The sequence below is a fragment of the Malus sylvestris genome, chromosome 7, assembly GCF_916048215.2.
Source record: "Malus sylvestris chromosome 7, drMalSylv7.2, whole genome shotgun sequence".
NCBI classification, from domain to species: Eukaryota; Viridiplantae; Streptophyta; class Magnoliopsida; order Rosales; family Rosaceae; genus Malus; species Malus sylvestris.
Window position 1 is genome coordinate 35,015,083 of NC_062266.1, and position 19,824 is coordinate 35,034,906.

General features: G+C 36.8%; 1 protein-coding gene across 4 annotated transcripts; it reads right to left on the reverse strand.

Annotated features, from left to right (window-relative positions):
• Positions 1-2,512: 2,512 nt before the first annotated feature.
• Positions 2,513-18,292, reverse strand: LOC126628831 (protein MOR1-like). Of its 4 annotated transcripts, none has more exons than XM_050298671.1 (54): positions 17,910-18,292; positions 17,644-17,749; positions 17,436-17,559; positions 16,734-16,813; positions 16,466-16,643; positions 16,308-16,372; positions 16,130-16,212; positions 15,770-15,855; positions 15,478-15,591; positions 15,257-15,376; positions 14,395-14,497; positions 14,066-14,202; positions 13,618-13,683; positions 13,397-13,514; positions 13,263-13,297; positions 12,988-13,059; positions 12,769-12,876; positions 12,566-12,671; positions 11,759-11,871; positions 11,560-11,647; positions 11,322-11,422; positions 11,063-11,170; positions 10,852-10,957; positions 10,695-10,774; positions 10,465-10,614; positions 10,280-10,355; positions 10,074-10,198; positions 9,876-9,986; positions 9,650-9,799; positions 9,340-9,414; positions 9,161-9,239; positions 8,965-9,077; positions 8,787-8,882; positions 8,634-8,708; positions 8,445-8,540; positions 8,259-8,360; positions 8,058-8,159; positions 7,774-7,956; positions 7,554-7,665; positions 7,346-7,422; positions 7,184-7,263; positions 6,124-6,186; positions 5,881-6,010; positions 5,602-5,724; positions 5,415-5,492; positions 5,127-5,285; positions 4,882-5,040; positions 4,596-4,693; positions 4,337-4,493; positions 4,132-4,248; positions 3,894-3,989; positions 3,695-3,766; positions 3,307-3,577; positions 2,513-3,218 (listed from the first exon to the last, which is right to left on the reverse strand). In XM_050298671.1, the coding sequence occupies exons 1-54, from the start codon at positions 18,067-18,069 to the stop codon at positions 2,941-2,943; spliced, it is 6,060 nt and encodes a 2,019-aa protein (XP_050154628.1). In that variant the 5' UTR covers positions 18,070-18,292; the 3' UTR covers positions 2,513-2,940. The 4 variants fall into 4 exon arrangements, with proteins under 4 accessions (XP_050154628.1, XP_050154630.1, XP_050154631.1 ...); XM_050298673.1 differs by having other exon boundaries at positions 5,415-5,488; positions 5,598-5,724; XM_050298674.1 differs by having other exon boundaries at positions 2,513-3,197; positions 17,910-18,291.
• Positions 18,293-19,824: the final 1,532 nt, after the last annotated feature.

Here is a 19,824-nt window from a genome sequence, read left to right on the forward strand (position 1 = left end):
GAGGTCTTAAGGAAGCTCGGAGTACTTAGTTTGAAGGTTTTGGACTTCGGGATCGTTGAGTTCGAAGTTTGCCGGTTTTCTTGGAATTTCTCCGGTGAGATTTCGTAGTTTTTAGAGCCTTAAAGTAGTGTAACGTGAATCTACATGCTTAGGGCTTCATTTTGATATAAAATACATGAAAAATGGTTGAGAAATGACGGAGAACAAGGAGATTAAAAAATCTCCAGTTTTCCGGCGACCGGCGAACCAGTCCGGCGACTAGAGGTTAGGGGTGATGCGCGTGGACCCGTGCCCATCCCGGCGCGTGGGGGCGCGTGCGGCCTTAAATTTTTTTTCTAAAAATACCTCGACGTTCGTGACGTCAAGTAGGTCACTATGGTATATTCATATACCCAAATTGAGCACCGTATGAGAAGTTATTGCGAATTGTCGGTTTTGTGATTTAAATAACGTTATTTTAGTTGTTTCGCATATAGGTGATACCTATCCCGAGGACGAGCGCATCCAGGGACGTCACGGGGGTTACGACCCTTCGACTTATCAGTGAGTGGCCAGTTATTTTCTGTATTTACCTATATACTATTGATTTTCCCAGAAATTGAATTTAAATGAAAGTATGTTTTTCAAATGCCATGCATGCATATTATGAATTATATGAATTAGTACTTGATGCATATATATGTGAATTGGTGATGTGGACGCACAGGTGAGTATCAGGTGAGTTTATGTTAATCATGTGAATTGTTGATAATGTGAATTATGTTGAGAGCTGATAACTTGCACCCTGGTGTTAGTGCTTATAGTATTCACCGCACCGCACGCTCACCTTGGATCCAAGTAGGTGCATGTCGTACAGACCATGAGAGGGTTCCGACATACTAGTCGTACAGATCACTAGAGGTGGTTCCGACTGGTAGGTGACCTTAGATTATTCGTGCAGATGATTGATGAGAGAAGCACTAGAGCGTATTCTTACACCTTTCTTGTCGTACAGACTACTTCAGGTAGTTCCGACTTATGTGCAGAGTAGCGCCGTACAGGTCACCGTGGTGACTCCGGCTGGGTTGGATATTGAGCTATAGAATTAACCGTACAGGACCAACTGCAGGGTCTCCGGTTGATTCATTATGTCACCTGTTATATTGATGCATCCATATTCTGTCATTGACATTTATAGCATGGCATACTTGCTGGATTTTGATAAAGATTGATGTTTTGAGAGATTTGAACAAATATTATGCTATTATGTTATTTTCTGGGAAAGTATACAGGTTTTACAGTGAGGGGTAGAAACGTTTTAAATGAAATGTTTTGGAAAACTTTGGTTTTACTGACCCACTCAATTTTGTTTTGCGCCCCTCCAGGTTCTAGATAGCAGCGTTGGTGGCCCACGAGGATCCCCACGGCGTACTGACAGACTACATAAATGCAGGACTCACCTGCGGGTGTTGTAACTTAGTTATGGTCCTACTTGACTGCACCTAGTATTTATACTCTGAATTTGTGTGTTTTACACTTAAACTTACTCTCGCATGCTAGTTGGATATTATTACTAGTATTTGGTTTTTGTTTATTCGTATTTCTCTTATCTTTTGCTTCCGCGTCGCACTTTTGGTTACGTCACAATCACGTGACGGTCAGCACGCCTTGATTCTAGGATCGGGGTGTGTCAAAAGTTCAATCCATTTATTTTCATCTTCGCCTCATTGTGAAGTTTTGAAAAATTAAGGTAAGACTTTCCGTTGATATTCTTAATGTGGAACCCCCATTTGACAATGTTCTGGGCCTCATTGATATATTTTTCACTTTTTTTTTTAGTTTTGACTTAAATATTCTACTAAACATACATTTGTTGGTAAATAAATTGTAAATCCGCTTCCAAATGCTTTATAAAGTTTTCCTTAATGTTCACATGAAATATTTCGCGAAAATAAAAAATTTGTATTTTTGACAAAAAGTGTGGGTTTACACTCACGGTTGTTAGTCAGTTTTGCAAATTCATAAATATATTATCGCTCAATCTTCTTGTTTTCACTACTATATTTTTCACTTATTTTAGTAGTTTTCAACTTAAATATTCTACTAATTAAACATTTGTTCTTCAATAAATCATAAATTCGCTTTGAAATGCCTTAAAAAATTTTCCTTATTGCTCACAAAAACTATATCGTTAAAATAAAAATTTTCATTTTTAACAAAAAATGGGGGTCAACTATAATCCACATATTCAATCGGTTTTGCAAATTTTTGCAAAATCTTGATAAGCCTATTTTCAAGTCATTATCACCGCACTACATATTTATAATATTAATGTAGAACAGCACAAAGATTTTCGACACCTAGAAATCGATTTTGTTTCCAGTTATTATTTTTTATTAAGATATTTTACATACATAAACCAAAGACCTATAGATGACTCAGGGCAAATGATGTAAAGGAAGACCTAAAAAAACTTGAAAAGATACTATAAAAAAAAAATACGTTGTACTTGAAACAAACATCAAAATCGAAATGGAATAAGCAAAGTTTTATGCACTTTGTAGTATTAAATAAAAAGGAAGGTGTCGTAGCTGTCGAGGACTTAATGCTTCTGACGCATTAATATACAACGCCAAATTGCCAAACAATTGTAGTGAAAAAATTAAGCCCAACAGCAGACGGTGCTACAACCCCTATAAAACAAAACCTCGGCCAAAAATTTCAGGATCTAAGAAAGCGGCGACGACGATTTCCCCGGTCAAAAGCTTTGTTCTACAATATACAAATGCCAAATTGCTAGACACACATACCTTCCCAAAACTCCGCCACAACATCGTACGTTGCAATGGGATGCCGGTACTGAAGCCGCAACTGAACTTGCACAGCACCACCTCCCAGCCCATTTACTAGAAAACAGAGCATGACAAGTAATCGGCTTCCTATATGCGTTAACTCTTCCATTTAAAGGGGTTCGATTGTCCCACTTTTTAGTCTCTCCATACGGGCTTGAAGTCCGGATAATGCCCTCTCATCCATGGGGTGAACCGCACTCTGGAGTGGGTTCTCTGATGCACGAGGAATCTGACCAGAGAGGCTCTGGTTTATGTTGTCATTCGCATACATTAATGGCCTGGTTTCTTGATCCGGGTTCCCAGCAGCTGCGGCCAACTGCATGCTCTTCATTCTCTCTCTAATTGCATCTAAGGTTCCGTTGGTCACTGTAGTTTCCAAGATGAGTTCTAGTGTAAGGTCATTATGGTCAATAACAGAACAAAAAGAATCAAAGGTGCAGGAAAAGAAAAAAGGTAAAAACATTAATACAATTACCTCCAATATATCTCTCATTCCTTTGGTCTACCAATGAGTTTTCGGTGAGACCTCTGGCATTATTCAGCCTGTATTCTTCAGTATATGATGGCGGTAGATTAAAGCTAGTTGGTTCGGATTTCACATTTAATGATTTCGAATCAACCAAGGAGTTCGTGTGTACAGGGGACAGGGGTGCAAATTCAGGTGAAGAAGCATTTAGAGTAGCTGGGGGAGGAGTTGGCATTGGCAAACTTGAAGGCGTCCTTCCAGCTGCGGCATTCTTCTCCATCTGTGACAAAGAACATGGTAATTTATTTCTGTGGCAATGAAACCTAATTTACTTTCTCAGGAATCATTAAATGTGTGCCAGCAAGAACATTTTGCCGGTGGTAATGATGATACTGACCTGCGCCAAACCATCTCTAATATATGTCCGGAAAGCCTCGCTAGCATTTTGGAGTTGAGAGAATATATCAACCTGAAATAAGTTTTACGAACTTCAGAAACAGAAGATTCATGCTGAGAAATCAATGGCTTGCCATGCAGGAGGCGAAATCCTAAATCACATCAATAATTCCTAAAGACTATTTTCACACATTACTTACTCTTGGGTACAGTTGGGTTATGCGATATAGTTCATATAGACCAATGCTGCAAGTTTGCTTGTCGCCAATCTTCTTGAATATGGCAGCAAGTTCTTGCTGAAAGTGAAACAGAACCAAAGAATGAGCATAAAAAAACATGACCATTTTACAGACTCGTAAACAGAACACTGAAATTGTGAGGAATCGCAAAAGAATTTACCGATAAGATTGATAAAGATAAACAAGGTTGCAATAATACCTTTAACTGTGCATCAGCAGAATGTGTGGCAGATGAAGGATTGTTGGCTGCTGAATCACCCCAATGAGTTTGGCCCCCAGACCCAGTTGATGTCAGCATCCTTGCCGCAGCTAAAGTCTGCCAGGCCGTAACAAAAAAAAGGCAATTAAGGATAAATCATTGTCCCTTTATAAATAAAAGCGGGACTGAAGAATTCAATTATCACCTCAAGATTAAGATCAATGTAGGCAAGAATGATGGGCTGCGGTTTTACGTCTATAGGAACCATGGAAAGGTGACCTTTAATTGCAGCTCCACGAAGCTTCACAAGCTCATGCAGAATGGTCTTCACCATACGCAGTGGTTTGTCATCAGCACCAGCTCTACAATGATTTTATTTTTCACAAGTCAGGAGAGAATATCAGTGCATGAAAATGACCAGGACGGGATGAGGCGGGGGATTTCAGGAATCTCTTTAAGAATACCTTCTCCTAATCTCTTCCATCCCTAAGTCTTGTAGGTATAAATGGATGCTTTGAAGGATACGGTCCAATTCGACATCATATATTGTGCTTTGAAGAACCTGTGGAAGAGAATTGCTGATTTAAGAGAAACCCAAAGATTATCGAACACAAAGATTATGAAATGGCAACAAACAAAATAAATACTTGATGTCTACATTGTGCTGATGTGCAAGTGGGATATTTTTGTCACAGCTAACACAGCTCATGAAAAAAGAAGCTGAAAAGAAGGCCATGAATTTGGCAATACCTTTGTAAGTTTTATTAAACATTTGACAACCAGATCGGAGAACTTCTGATTTCTGGAAGTAAATGATTCATTGGATGCAGGTGATGGCCATCTTGAGGGATCTAAAGGATGTAAGAGGTTGATGAGAACAACAAAGGACGAAGTCCGATCTGCATTATCCTGCAAGAATAAAAATCATAGTTATAACTGATGTAACACCAACATTTAATATGGGGAAACCAATGCAATAACAAGTAGATCTTAACCAGAATCTTTAGCATCAAAACATTCAAGGCTTTCAGGAGTTGGCTGCCATCGTCCATATGGGGAACCCTTTCATCCAAAAGCCACAGAAGGAGCTCAGTGATTAGACTGTCAAGAGTACTTTCCTTGACAGCATAAGCAAGTCCTTTATTTTGAAATGTCTGCAAAGAAGTCCAAAATATCAGAATGTTAGGAAAAAAGTTCGTAAAAGGTAATAATCTTTTACATAGTACATTTAGATCACATGAGCATGAATGAAACCTAAGGCAAGAATTTGATGGTATGTTTACCTGCATAAGAGTGTTCAGGACATATTTACAAGACCTAGATGAAGCTCCTGTCAAACTGAAGTCAAAAGTCTTTGCTACCTTTTTGAAGAATAAAAAGAAGGAGAAATTTTAGTAAACACTAGGGTTTGATTAAAAGATGACAAGTCCTGATGGAGAAGCATCTACAATGAACTGTTACTCTACTTGCCTTATTTGCCAAGCAAGAAACCAGTCTATCTGCATCACGCACTAGTTCATCCATAGCACTGCCTTCTGGATCATTAGTCGCCTGTGCCAACTCATGACACACTACTTTCATTCCTTCAACTGACTGCAGCGCCAAAAAAAAATAAAAAAATAAATAAAGAAGAATAAAGAAGCAACTAAATTAAGATAAAACAACCTTGACCAGAGTCTACATCCTTTTGATTATAAGAAAGAGATTGTTATCACATCCAAAAGAAAACAAACGAGATAAGTTGCATACCTGTTCAGGAGAACCAAAAGAAATGATATCCAAAGCTTCATTCCAGTCTGTTGGGCCATTGGCACCAGTGAGTACATGGGGTGGCATCAGTTGCCTCTCCAAGTGAGGCTCAGGATGGCCATAGTTTCTCCTAGAAGAAAAATATCAACATATCCCACCAAAATTAGAAATAATTACACTGGAAAACTAGATGTATTTGTACAAAATAAAGGTATATAAAAAAATTGAAAATTTTGTGTATACCTAGAAAGCATTGGACCAGAAACAGATCGAGCAACCTCCCCACTTTGCTCTGCTACATCAGGCCTAATGACAAATATAGAAAGATTTAAGTTTACACAACTTCTAGGGGTCAGGTCATGGGACAAATTTTTCACACATTTTAAACACTTTTAAATGGTTAAGACTGCATCTGACTTGCACGTTCATTTACTAATTTAATTTCAATGAAATATTGATGTCTCTTGGAAATACAAAACTGAAACCATTTCATCTCAGTTTTATACCTTAAGTTTATTTTAGGGTACGATTTCAGAGAGTACAAGAAACCATTAACACTTCAGGAAAGTTGGAAAAACATTATTTATAGTGAATTTTCATTAAAAAAATCTGATATCCAAATTCAGCTTCAGATCTGCAATCTTAAGAAATGTTGATTTGAATACTGATTTTTCGTGTCTGGTAAAGAGTGCTTTAGTTTCTTCTTTCTTTTTTTTTGGGTACTTTACCCTTGAAAATTGAAAGTTAAGTATTAAAATGATTTTTTGCTTTTTGGTAATATTTGCCATCAGATTTAAAAGAGCAAACTGAAAATTTAGAACATGTGACATCAAATCTCAGGTTGAGGTTCTCATCTCACATGAATCTGCCAATCTTCACTTCCTTTGGAATTTGGATAAGAGAGAGAGAGAGAGAGAGAGAAAGAGGTGCTTAAAATTTCGGGAGATATTAAACTTTCTTGAAAGAATAAAATAGATGTACTGTTCAGATGATGCAATCTCAACCATCCAAAGTCTTCAAGTCCAATGAGATAAAAAGTGAGTTCAAATGTGTCCCTTTGACCAGACCAGACCCTGAACCATTCCATTACTTGTAACCCTAAAACCTAACGATATAATTTATGGCAGTAGCAGTTCATGCAATTTAGTCAAAGTTTCCTATCCAAAACGAAGGCTTCCTAATCTGCTGTGTCCATATTTTTAAATTTAACCGAACAGATAAGTGATTTATACATCCTCCTTAAGGAACTATGTAACTACTTTATCTTCTCTTAGTGTGCAAAAGTCATAGCAAAAGCACATACCCAATTTCCCTGACAGAACGCCTCAGAGAAGCCCTAGCTTCGCCAGGCTTTCCTTCCTTCCTTTTCTCCATTTCTCGAACCTGAAAAGAATTATTCTAGTTAACGGAAAACGAAATAAATTACACAATACATGAACTTAATGAGACATAAAGATATACTGACCTTCCACTTAAATCGATCATCTAGCATGCTTTTCTGAGCATCTGTTAACTTTCCGACGTATCTCCATATGTCCTCACCTAAGGAAAGGATAAAAAGTTCGCTTGATGAGAGAACACATCACGTTGGTAAATAAACTTGGGCACATATTAAACATTAGTTTCGAATTACAGCAAACAACTTTAGCTCATTATGCGGCATCATGACATACCAAGAATCTTATAACCAGTAGCTAGCGTATTTAAAGCAGCTTTCCTAATTTCACCATCTCTTTCTGCTGTCAAGCTCGCAACAATTTGCAAAGACTTTAGTTGTCCACTAATCTGTCAGAAAGAAGTAGACGCAAGTATCCTGTAAGTCTGTAACACAATTAAGTATAATGTACTGCATACACGATTGTATCTAAAACATACAAGTCTGCGCAGGCTTACCTCAGCTACGTGGTGATCAATCAAATATCCAACAAGATCAGCACACTCAATTCGAGTACGGTTGTTCTTAGAACGTAATCCCTCCAAAATATAAGGGAAGCTTTTTGCAGCAGTATATGCCTGCACAATTTGTTTGGTCAGCTCCCGCATTTTTTCTCGTACTTTCTCAATGTTATGCCCAAGCTGCAGCACAAGATTCAGCATTTCCATTAGCGAAACTCCATTCAAGCCTTTTACTACAAAAATATTCAGATCTTCCAAGGCGTGGCAATAAAAATAGAAACCTTCTCTATCAAGCATGGAAAAAATATGGCCGCTTCTGATTCAGTCAAAATGTACGCCTCATCCCTAAATGTATCAAAAAGGTCTGGCAGAAATTCCAGCACCTGTAAATCAGAATATACGTGGTTAGAACAAAACACCCAGGAAACAGTAACACTTAAAAAGCAAGGAAATAAGAGTGAACGAAAACAAAGAGACCGCACCTTTAACAGGCACGTTGTGTTCGATTTACAAAATTGTAAAACAAACCACCTCAGCAGTATATCCAATGCTTCAATAATTTCCTTTTTAATGGTCGGAAGCGCCTGGAATGCACACACAAGAACATTGGTCAAACTAAGCAGGCATATTCGATACAAATAGAGATATTAGGAATAGCAGAAATATACCTTCTGTAGTATCTCAAGCCCATCAACTTGCTTCTTAAAATCTGTAGAAAGAAGCCGCCTATGCACATCCTCTCTAAAGTACTTCGTCATATCATTCTGCATGTAATGCACAAGTAAAATACTTTTCATAACTGCAATGACAATGGAAAACACAAGGAATTGTTCTGTGAAATCTATACAAGTACAAACCTCAAGATCTTGAATCTGTTCTATTCGTGGCTCTTCAAACTTAAACTTTTTAGCTACCAGTCGCTCTCTATCCTCCTGCAGTTCAAATACCCATGCATCAGTAGACTCAAGATTAGCACACAAGTTCAAATTCCATGCTATTGTCATATGTACCTTAATTGAATCTTTAACATTTATCAAGGCCTGTGACTGGACAGCTATATCTTGGACAGACAGCATTGAATTTGATCCCTTCGTGGGAATGGTCCTCTTCGCAATTCAAAGGACAATCAATTAATATGATCATAACATCTAAAAAAAAAATGTTATCAACTACACCAGAGGGACGTACTGAAGTAGCTTTGGCTCCATGCTTCAAAACTCCATTGGAAGCAGACTTTCCAGCCTTTGAAATGCTTTTGGAAGTTGGGGCCATCGGTATTGCTTTGGCCGACTCAAAAGATTCTAAGAGGAAACCATTCAAAATAGTTAATTAGTTTAATGCATTACAAGCAAAAACACCAGAGCTAAGAATTTGACAAACACACCTTGAAAAGATCCATGAGGCCTCAACCGTTCAACAAGAGCTAAAGTTGGCCCATGAATATCTCTCAAAATCTTCTCAACCTAAACCAGTAATATAAACAAATAAATGAGAAGATATCAATCAATCAAAATGTGAAAAGGAATAAAATAAAAGTTAACCATAGTTGTCTAGCACGCTTACCGTTTCATGCCCACTAACTCTCAAAATTTCCGAAACGCATGTCTCTGCTGCTTTACGAACATCTGAGGATTTATCCTATAAAAGATTCCAGACATCCAAGTCATTTCAGAAGTGAGTAATATATGAATACACTTAAGCGTATATATATGTACTAGCATATATACATACACATTTGTGTGTCCGTGTCACAGAGTGTCTGTTACTTAAACTTTTTACATCATTGTAAGATTTTTCCAATGTGTGCTTTGATGGATGGACAGGGTTAAAATAAATAAGACAAGAATTTCTATGATAATCAATTACAATTTACCGTCAAAGCAGAGGAAGCTGGTTTCAGAAGATGAGCAGCATCAGAGAAATCACTTAACCCAGAAAGCTGTCTAGTCAACCACTCGAAAAGATCTTTCCGCCCTTCTGCACCAAGCTTGGTGTCTGATATAGCTGCTGTAATATAAGGAACCTACAACAACATACTGTTACACTACTTGACATGAGACTCAAATTTCAAATCACGAATGGAGATAAAAGACAGTCACCATTTTATCAAGATGAACTGCGGAGAGCCATGAGTCTAAAGCAGTTAAAGTGCATTCTCTCATATGCTTCTTATTGTCTCCTAGACATTTCAAAACATCCGACAGAATGCCCTGCAATTCATGCAAAAGTTCAACTGTATTAAAAACAACAAAACGGATACTTCATATAAGTAGTTGTCAATTTGGATATAAACAAACCTTGCTGAACTTTTCAACTTGTGCGCCCATTGCAGATGCAACATTACCAACAACCGTTAAGGTTGCAGCGACCAAGTTCTTGTTGCTATCATATAAGCGCCCCCTTAAGGCACCAAACAACTCCGCTGGCAGTCAAACAATAAACAAGTAATCAATAAATTGAATGGCGGCTATTCTGTAGGTAACAATAAATATATTGTTTGTACCCATTCCAGTTGGCTGGATGCGCTTATTAGCTTCTTCTAAAATTTTATTGACAGCTTCTATCGACTCCAAGCGAACCTAGAAGATGGAAAAATAACACACTCAATATAGCTTCTAACAAATGAAAACTTTCTTAAAACAACCATTAAAAACAGCATACAGACATAACATAATTCGAAAACAAGACCTTCCAGTCAGGACTCTCCAAACTCTTCAGCAGCGTAGGGGTGACCTTTCCACTAATATCTTCACGTGGAAGGCCATCTAACCCACCAACAGAGACAGATGAAGTAGATTCTGTTGCCCTAACACTTCTCTTCAGAACCACAGAAGCACCCTGGAAAATAATATAAGACATGAGTTGCCAATAAACAAGAAAGACTGATGTATGCAAACTTCGACTATCATAAGGAATACCTCAAATGGATTCTTTTCATACTCTGCGTCCAGTGCACTGAGTAGTGCAGGTTTAACATCAGTAAGAAACCCTTTAATATCTGAAACATAGAGATAATCTTAGAAGTGCCGAAATGAAGATGAGGTATGGAGCATCCAAACTAAAAAGACTAGTCACCTGGACCAACAAATTTATGTATAGCACCCAAAAGCTTAATAGTAGAGTTCCTAGTGGCAGCAGCACTGGACTGCAGTCCAGTTTCTTTACAAAAATCAATCAAATCCTGTAAAACATATTATCCTCTTTATGCAAATTACTAAGAACTAATTGATGACTGGAACAGATGAAAGAAAACAAAATCAGCTAAATCGGAACAGAATCCAAAAACCTTGAGTTTCACATGTGCGACACCAAAGTCTTCTACTGCTGAAACCATCCACAATACTCCCTCACTGAGAACCTTAGGGTTCTTGTGCTCTTTCATAATTTTGTAAAGCTACAATAAGCAGAAATACCAATCAATCATTGGAGAACGAGCAATATATAGTGCATGCTCATGGGCATAAGATTAAGCATCCTTGCTTTCAGGAAAAACAGAAGGCATCCAGAAAAATGATGGCTAGTAGAAGAATCACATCTAAACTTACTCTTTCAAAAATTAATCCTGGACCTACGGCTTCAGAAAAAGCAGTGAGGCACTTCATGGCATGAGTCCGGGTCTTGATATCTGCAACCCGTTCACTAATACCTGTCAAAGTGCATAACACCATTAGAAGCCAGATTTGACAACCATATATGTTCATCCACAGCAACAACCTGAAGAGAGACAAAAAGCAAACCAAGCTCCAATCCTGATGTCTGATCTAAATTAAAATAAAAACTCACCCAGAAGACAAAGTACTACACATTTCTTAGGAAACTTCTTTGCAGTGGACGCCATATAGGTAATAACTTCAATAACCTGTTGCTGAACCTGCATTACTCAAAATACGCGTCTTAATAAATTATACACCGAAACCCTAATAAGAGAGAAAAGCAAGCAAGATCTTATTAAACCTGCCTAACAAAATATTCAAAGCTATACCTGAACATTTTTTTCACTCCAACCAGGGACAGCACAAAGTAAACGAACTAACATCTCAATTGAATGGTCAATGTCCTGTAAACCTTCGACTTGCTGTTTAAATGAGGATATGGCTGCAACAAAATCGAATATAATACATTCAACCAGAATATTGCATGGAAAACATGGGAATATCAACCGTGTCAATTGACCACCAAAGACAAAAGGAAAACACATTAATCAACAACAGAGCAGACAAAAAAAAGTAGTTTACCATTGAAGAAACTACTAAATATACATACAACACAATGGGAAAAAAAAAATTCATGAGATGTCTGAATATAAATTATAAAGTATCGTATCAATTTATGCTGCTCAAAAGGAAATCGCCTAGCATCAATGAAGAAAAATCTAAACAATAAATATTTGAGCCATTGGTACCGGTCATGGTAGTTTTCCTACTAGCAATACAACTCATCAGCACAACAATACTACAAAAAGCTAAAATGGGAAAACCACATAGCTTTGGTACCTTGATCGTGATGTCAATTCATACCAGCAGAAGAAATTGTTAGAAGGTCAAAATATTACTTAATCTAATACTAGGAATACATACTATACATTTTGACATGCAAATATTCACAATGCACGCATGAGCAGATCTTAAACAATCAACGATGGCTTAAAATAAATATTTGTGCAAATATAACCATATCTATAGATGAAATTTTTCAGAAACATGAGGCATAAGCTTTTTGAGAAGAAACATGAGGTATAAGCTTTTAATGTCATAATCATTAACATTGATGAATAAGCATCATCACCAACCTTCAAGCCGTTCTTTCCATGCACTACTCTTTAATTGAGAGACAGTATCTTCTTGTATAAGAGAACCTAATCTGCTTTCAATCTCTTCAAGACTCATATCACCTGGCTGTAACATTTCACAACCAAAGGTGCAGTAAAGAAAACATCTTTAATAATGTTACTAGGAAAATAACCAAAGAGCATATTAGCCAAAAATTAAGTACCTCAACATCTTCAGGTATTTCAATTAACTTAGAAGCTTTTGGCTGAACAGTTGCATCTCCTTTCTTACTGCCACCCGATTTAACAGATCCCCCTTTTTGTTTTGCAGGCTAATGACAATATCAATGTGTCAACCATGAAACATGATGATGATAATAAATCCAAAATAATTTCAAAAAAGGTAACCACAGATTAAAAATTTAGAGCTAAAATGAACTCACAGCTGCCTGAACAGGCCTCTTCCCACTAAGCATGCTTGCAGCTGACCTTCGAACAAATGAACTCTCTGTAGTCTGCATACAATTTAGTCAACATAAAAACCTTTACGATCAAAGATAGTCTGGTATCCAGAATGGTAATCTAACAATGCAAAATATGTAACAGGATAATATTTATTTATAAGAGCAAAAAGACAGTAGGACAATAGAAGGGATTCTAACAACCAATCTGCAGTGTGTAATGTAAACCCTAAACTGCAAGACAAGAAGGAACCTACCTCCAAAGAGGGTGCAGTCACACCAGAGCTTTGGGCTGCAGTTGGCATATCATGAGGTGTAGAGCAAAGTGAGAAATAAACTTTGAATACTCAAAGAGAAGCAGTCATTAGAAGCGCCAAAAAGGAAAATGAACCTGAGCTCACAGTAGTGGATGCACCACCTTCAGAACCCATAATCATTTCAGAGAGCTTCTTTCTTCTGACATCATCAAGTTTCTCAAGTGACCTTTCCAAGGGCCTCATACCAACCATCTAAAGAAAATGGACATGGGAGACATGAAATTAATATGTCAGTATTTACTATCCAAGCCTAAGACACAAACCTTAAACCAGTTTACTGCATTGAACATACTACCTTAGCTATTGCCGCCAAAGCTGAAAAGGATGCATCCCTCACGTCTGGGGTTCCATCGTTGAGGCACTACAAGGTCCAGATTGTTTTGTTTCAGCCATTGCATGCAATTACAAAATTGAAAGTAAAAATAGCAAAATATAGTTTAAACCCTGCAAAACGAAATTGCTGTTCTAATAGGTTTGCAACTATACTCATTCTTATATTTAATAATGTAACCCATAGGATTGGTTTGAGGACTGTTCTGGATTGGCTATTAAAGCTGGCCAAACAATTCAAAAAGACGTGAACTTTCAACCCTCATGCAATAAATAGAGAGTTTTTTCTTACCCTTTTTTTGTACATATATGGAAGCATAGAGCACATAATATCATATTATAAAACATTACAAAAATATTTGAACGAAAAACAAGAAAAAAAACAGTAGACATCAAGGCAAGTATACACTGACCTCCATTAATATAGGAACGTAATCCTTGTGTAACTTTAAAACAACAGCCTTGTTGCTTGTTTCAATACAAAATGTCACCCAGTTCAAAGTCAATGAACGCACAAGTGGTACTTTATTTTTTACTGCTGTCTTAATATCTACAATAAAAAGCATTCATCAAACATTAACGTCAAAAACTGCCTAACCAGAGAATTACATCTTGCCCTCACATAAACAGTAAAATAAGACAATAATCAATACCAAGAAATGATAGATGACGTCAGTGCATACAAACAAAATTCACAAAGTGAAAATGATGCATAAATTACTGACTAAAACATAAAACCTGCCTTCAACAATGTCAATGAGATTTAAGCAGCCAGCAGTATGCATTGTTTGAAGAGCTTGTGAGAGTGCCTCAGTCATAGTTGGTTTTTTTTCTTTCAATTTTTCCTATGCAAAACAAAAAGGAAAGATAAGAATTGAATCATAAATCTCTTCAAATCATTATAGATGATGTAGTGTAAAAATAAACTTCATAAGCTAAATCCTCATTCTTCTCAAAAAAAAAAAAAAAAAAGCTAAATCCTCAGGTTGTGTTTGGAGGAGAGATTTGCAAGTACCAAGGGATTTGCAGTGTTTGTAGATACAATGCATTAAAAGGGATTTCCAAAAGAGCACTTGAAAGAAGTCATTTGTAAATCCCTTGATTAAGTCTTTTGTAATGTATTTATCCAAAACCCCTGGGTACTTGTGAATCCCTCATCCCAACATAGCTAAACCCTCATGCAGTGCAGTCTAAATCCCTCTATCTAATGTTTATTAGTTCATTTCTAACAAATTTATCCAAAACCCCTTTGTACTTGCAAATCCTTCGTCCAAACATAGCCTCAGTAAAATAAATTAATCAAGACGAAAGATTGTTTGCCCAAAACCATCAGAAGGAAGGGTAATAGAGCATGCCTACATGCAGAATAAAACTTTCCACTTCGAAACATTAAAGCAGGCATGGCAAATCAAGAGAGAAAAATATAAACAACTACTTCAAATGCAAAGCCTTAACTTAAAACTGAAAAATAATCAAATAGACAATAGCCAGGGCAGCAGAAGTAACTTGCTCTGGGCTACCTCATACATAGTTGGATTGTTTTAGAACACAGTTCAACATTAAAATAACAATGAACCTTCAAAAGGGTATAGCAATAAACTTACAAGTAAACCTGGCAATAGAAATCGTGAACTCCCAGAAAAATGAGTTCTTAGACCCTTAGCAAGATTACCAATAGCTTGAATAGCTTCAACTGCAACAGCTATGTTCACATCTGTTATAAGCTGCAGGAGAAATGTAGTTCATTGAGAGAAATGAATTGGACAGAGAACAATGTTGAAGTGAGCACAAAAATACTTGTTTCAACTAAAATACATAAAAATACCTTCTTTAATGTCCGACAGATTTCTGTAAAATCGCCAGGGGCAATTCTTTTAGTTGAAGCAAGCTTGGTTAACTCTGCAACAGCCTCCTTTCGTTCTGACCACTTTGTAGCTTTCTAGAACACAGTGAAAATATGGACAGCAATAAGCAGCGAGAACAAAGCATGCATAACTTAAAAGGATATACTGTGTAAAGATCACCTTTTCTGATGAATGTAATATCAAATCCACATCCACTATGGAAACAAGTTATGAAACAAAAAAACTGCATTTTAAGATAGAGATAACACTGACCACTCCATCCCAAAATCCAGACTTCTCCAAAGGAGTCAATATATCAACAGGATCAACAAGCTCATATTCATCTATTTCCTGAGGAGCTGACAATCACATATAAAATTCAGATAAGATTGATAAAATATGTAAGCATAAGAGATGAATACTGGCACTGCTGTTAAATGTGTTTTTAAGATACATTCAGAAAAGATTGATAAAAAAATATGTAAGCATAAATGATAAAACAGTGGCACTGCAATGTCTAAAGCCTAACAGATAAAATTACTTTCTCTCACTGCAACAAGATCTACATAATCTACTCAAATATCATTTACGAAACGGAAAAGCATCTAGAAGTCCCAAGAGTCACTCAGATACCATCTGCTGCAGATTCCTCCGAAGGACTAGGACCAACTACTTCAGAAACAGCTTCCTTTTCTGGCTCCTTGTCTTGCTCCGATCTAATAAATATAATTAAGATAATCCAGTATAAGTTATAGCCATATACATGTGTCCTGCCTACAGTTAAAAACACATTTAACAGCAGACTTTTCACCTGATTTTGCGAGATGGCCTGGCTATCCCTGTAACATTTATAAGCTCAGCCTCCAACTCTTTTTTCTTCAATGAAAAAAGGGGGCAATAGAGTTATTCGTTTTGCCAAGAAAAAATGAACAGAAAGTTACTTGCAACATATACAAATATTTATCATACCATTGTATCCCTCATCTTCTCAAACAATATTGATTTAACAGGGTCTTTTCCTATCCAACGGCAAAGCTCAAGAGTAAGCCCTTTGGAACATGCACGAACATTTTGATCTTGATGGTCAAATAGTTCGGGGAGCATCTTCAAAACCCTTTTCGGAGGAACAACTTTTGCGCCAAATTCACTATTACAGTGAGAAATATTATAAACCAGTTAGAAAAACAAGTAGAAGAATACATAACTAGTTTTCAGAAAAGAAATCTCTGTGGAAAACCTTAAGGCTTGAAACATGACATCAATTGCAGGCACAACAGCTTTGGAAACTTTGTTTTTTATTGCCTTCTCCATAGCATCCTACAATAAAACAAACCATTGAAAAGGTCAACAACATTCTTCATCAAACACAGCAGACAGAAATAAACAAAATAGTTATAAACCAACGGCACCAATCCTAACCTACTTCCATTCCATGTAGTTGCCTTCCATCACTCTTTTCCCACTTGTTTTCAATTGTTGTAAACACCAAAGAAACAGCTAACTCTGGTATATCGACCCCTGACTTAATTTACATAACGTGGCTCCAACCCAACAACACACCCTCCCTCTCTCCCTTCCTTTCTCTCGCCAAAAGTCCATGCCTACATACGAACCAGGAGTAAAGCGTAATAGCAATGGCCTCATTCTATTACATGTAGAATGCCCTCTGCTGCCTAATTTAAATCTTTACATTTAGCTCATATGTCTATATTTGACAAGTCCTTCATACCAAAGACCAAAACTAAGAAATAACTACTGGGACTAATCAAACGCAAACAGCCACCAACACTTCACAACTTACCGCAACTGCTACTAATACTCCATTATATGAGAGTTCACTTGAAAACTATCGCAATTAAAAATAATAAAAAAGCACTCTAGTCTACACTGGAGCAAATTACCATGTAAACAAACAAACAAACCAAAAAACATAACTTACCAAGAAAGCGTCCACGGCCTCCAATTCAATCCAAAGCATAAATGCAGCTTGAGCCTTTTCCACCGTCTTCGGCCTACCAGTGAGGCATTTGGCCACAATGGCATCACAAACTTCCTTGGCATATCTGCAGCACACAAACTTTACAATTAGCAATTCGATCAAAGGCTTGTAACAAAACAAGTTCAAAAAACAATTATGATAAACTAACCTTCCGGCATCAGCATCCGCAGCTCGTAAAAATGCAATCAAGGCATCGAGCGCCTTCTCTTGCACTGGCGAATTGGAATCCGCCAGAGTCTTCCTAAAAAGCGGACCTAACCAAAAACAACAACACACACAAAAACTAAATTATAACCACGCCAAAATGCAAATGCAGAGGAAGATTAGTCACAACCAGTAACCAAAAATTAAAAAATTAAATTAAACAAAATTAAAAACACACAAAACTCACTATCCCCAGGTGTAATTTCTTACCAAATTCACGAAGGCGAGAGTCTTTGGGATCGGCGATGGAGTCGCAGAGAGCGGCCAAGTCAATGTTGGCCTCGTTCCTCACCTTCCAGTTCTTGTGGAAGAGCCGATCGTCCCACGGCAGTTTCTTCGCCTCCTTGAGCAATTTCTCCTCCTCCGACATTTCTCAAATCAAAATATGGAAAAATCGCAGTGCCCTAAGAATCTGATCTGCACAAATGCAAATGCAAATGCAGAGCGTCCAGGGGCAGATCGGGATCCAGAATTTTTGAAAAAGCAATTCGAAATACAAAACCTAATTTTGTTGACAGAAAGGGATTGTAACCATGGAGTGTTGGGCAAGAGAGAGAGAGAGAGAGAGAGCCCAATCGAGGAGAGAGAGACAATGACGCACTGTTGCTGGTTTGGCTTTATTTAGACGGCAGAAATTATTTTCTCTCTTATTTTTTTTTCCTTTTCAAAATTTCCCTCTGTTGACGAATGATGGCGTTTAAGCCGTCCGATTGAAGTTGCCCGCGATTTCGACCTTTTATTTCAAATTAAAGGCCGGCCTTGCGGGAGATCCACGCGATGGAGTTGTCAGCGCGTCGCAGTGGATTGTAGTCCGGTGCGTGTGATGTCGTTTTCGCTTTTTCGAGCCTCTTAACGACACAAGAGCGTTCATGACTCATGAGTCCCGCACATCAAAACCTTGGGCACCTGGTGGCGTTTTACTGCGCGGAAAGCAATTATGTAAATACAATACACTCTAGTGTGTTAGAGCTTATTTGACAATGTTTTTAAAATGATTAAAAATGTTTTTGGTAAAATTAATTTTGGGAAGTGTATTCAATTGAAATTTTGAAGGATTTTAATTCTTTTAATGAATTTAGGGGTATTCATTCAGGATTTTAAGTGATTCTCTAAAATTCAAGGTGTATTAAATTATAATTTTAAGATAGTTTATTAAAATCCTTAGAAATTCGGGTGTATTCAATTAGGATTTTAAATAAGTTTATAACATTCCAGATGTATTCAATTAGAAATTTATTTTAAAAAAATTAAGAGAGTTGAGTTGAGGAATTTGAGAGAATTTGAGAGATTTCGTAGTGTATTTTAAGCATCCACAAATCTCAATTATCCTCATGAGATTTCGAGGGAATTGAATCAAAATTTTATATGAAATATCTACAAATCAATTAAACTCTATAAAAATCAAGAGCGTTCATGAGTCATGAGTCCCCCACATCAAAACCTTGGGCACCTGGTGGCGTTTTACTGCACGGAAAGCAATTATGTAAATACAATACACTCTAGTGTGTTAGAGCTTATTTGACAATGTTTTTAAAATGATTAAAAATGTTTTTGGTAAAATTAATTTTGAGAAGTGTATTCAATTGAAATTTTGAAGGATTTTAATTCTTTTAATGAATTTAGGGGTATTCATTCAGGATTTTAAGTGATTCTCTGAAATTCAAGGTGTATTCAATTATAATTTTAAGATAGTTTATTAAAATCTTAGAAATTCGGGTGTATTCAATTAGGATTTTAAATAAATTTATAACATTCCAGATGTATTCAATTAGAAATTTATTTTTAAAAAATTAAGAGAGTTGAGTTGAGGAATTTGAGAGAATTTGAGAGATTTCGTAGTGTATTTTAAGCATCCACAAATCTCAATTATCCTCATGAGATTTCGAAGGAATTGAATCAAAATTTTATATGAAATATCTACAAATCAATTAAACTCTATAAAAATCAAGAGTGCTCATGAGTCATGAGTCCCCCACATCAAAACCTTGGGCACCTGGTGGCGTTTTACTGCACGGAAAGCAATTATGTAAATACAATACACTCTAGTGTGTTAGAGCTTATTTGACAATGTTTTTAAAATGATTAAAAATGTTTTTGGTAAAATTAATTTTGGGAAGTGTATTCA

Excerpts from the sequence above, each read along its gene's own strand:
- LOC126628831 (XM_050298671.1), bottom strand. The coding sequence starts at position 18,069 with ATGTCGGAGGAGGAGAAATTGCTCAAGGAGGCGAAGAAACTGCCGTGG. Across the intron at positions 15,592-15,769 it reads CTGGATTTTGGGATGGAGTG|AAAGCTACAAAGTGGTCAGA; the intron begins GTCAGTGTTATC and ends ACTGTGTTCTAG. Across the intron at positions 9,415-9,649 it reads CAGCTTCCTCTGCTTTGACG|GATAAATCCTCAGATGTTCG; the intron begins GTAAATTGTAAT and ends AATCTTTTATAG.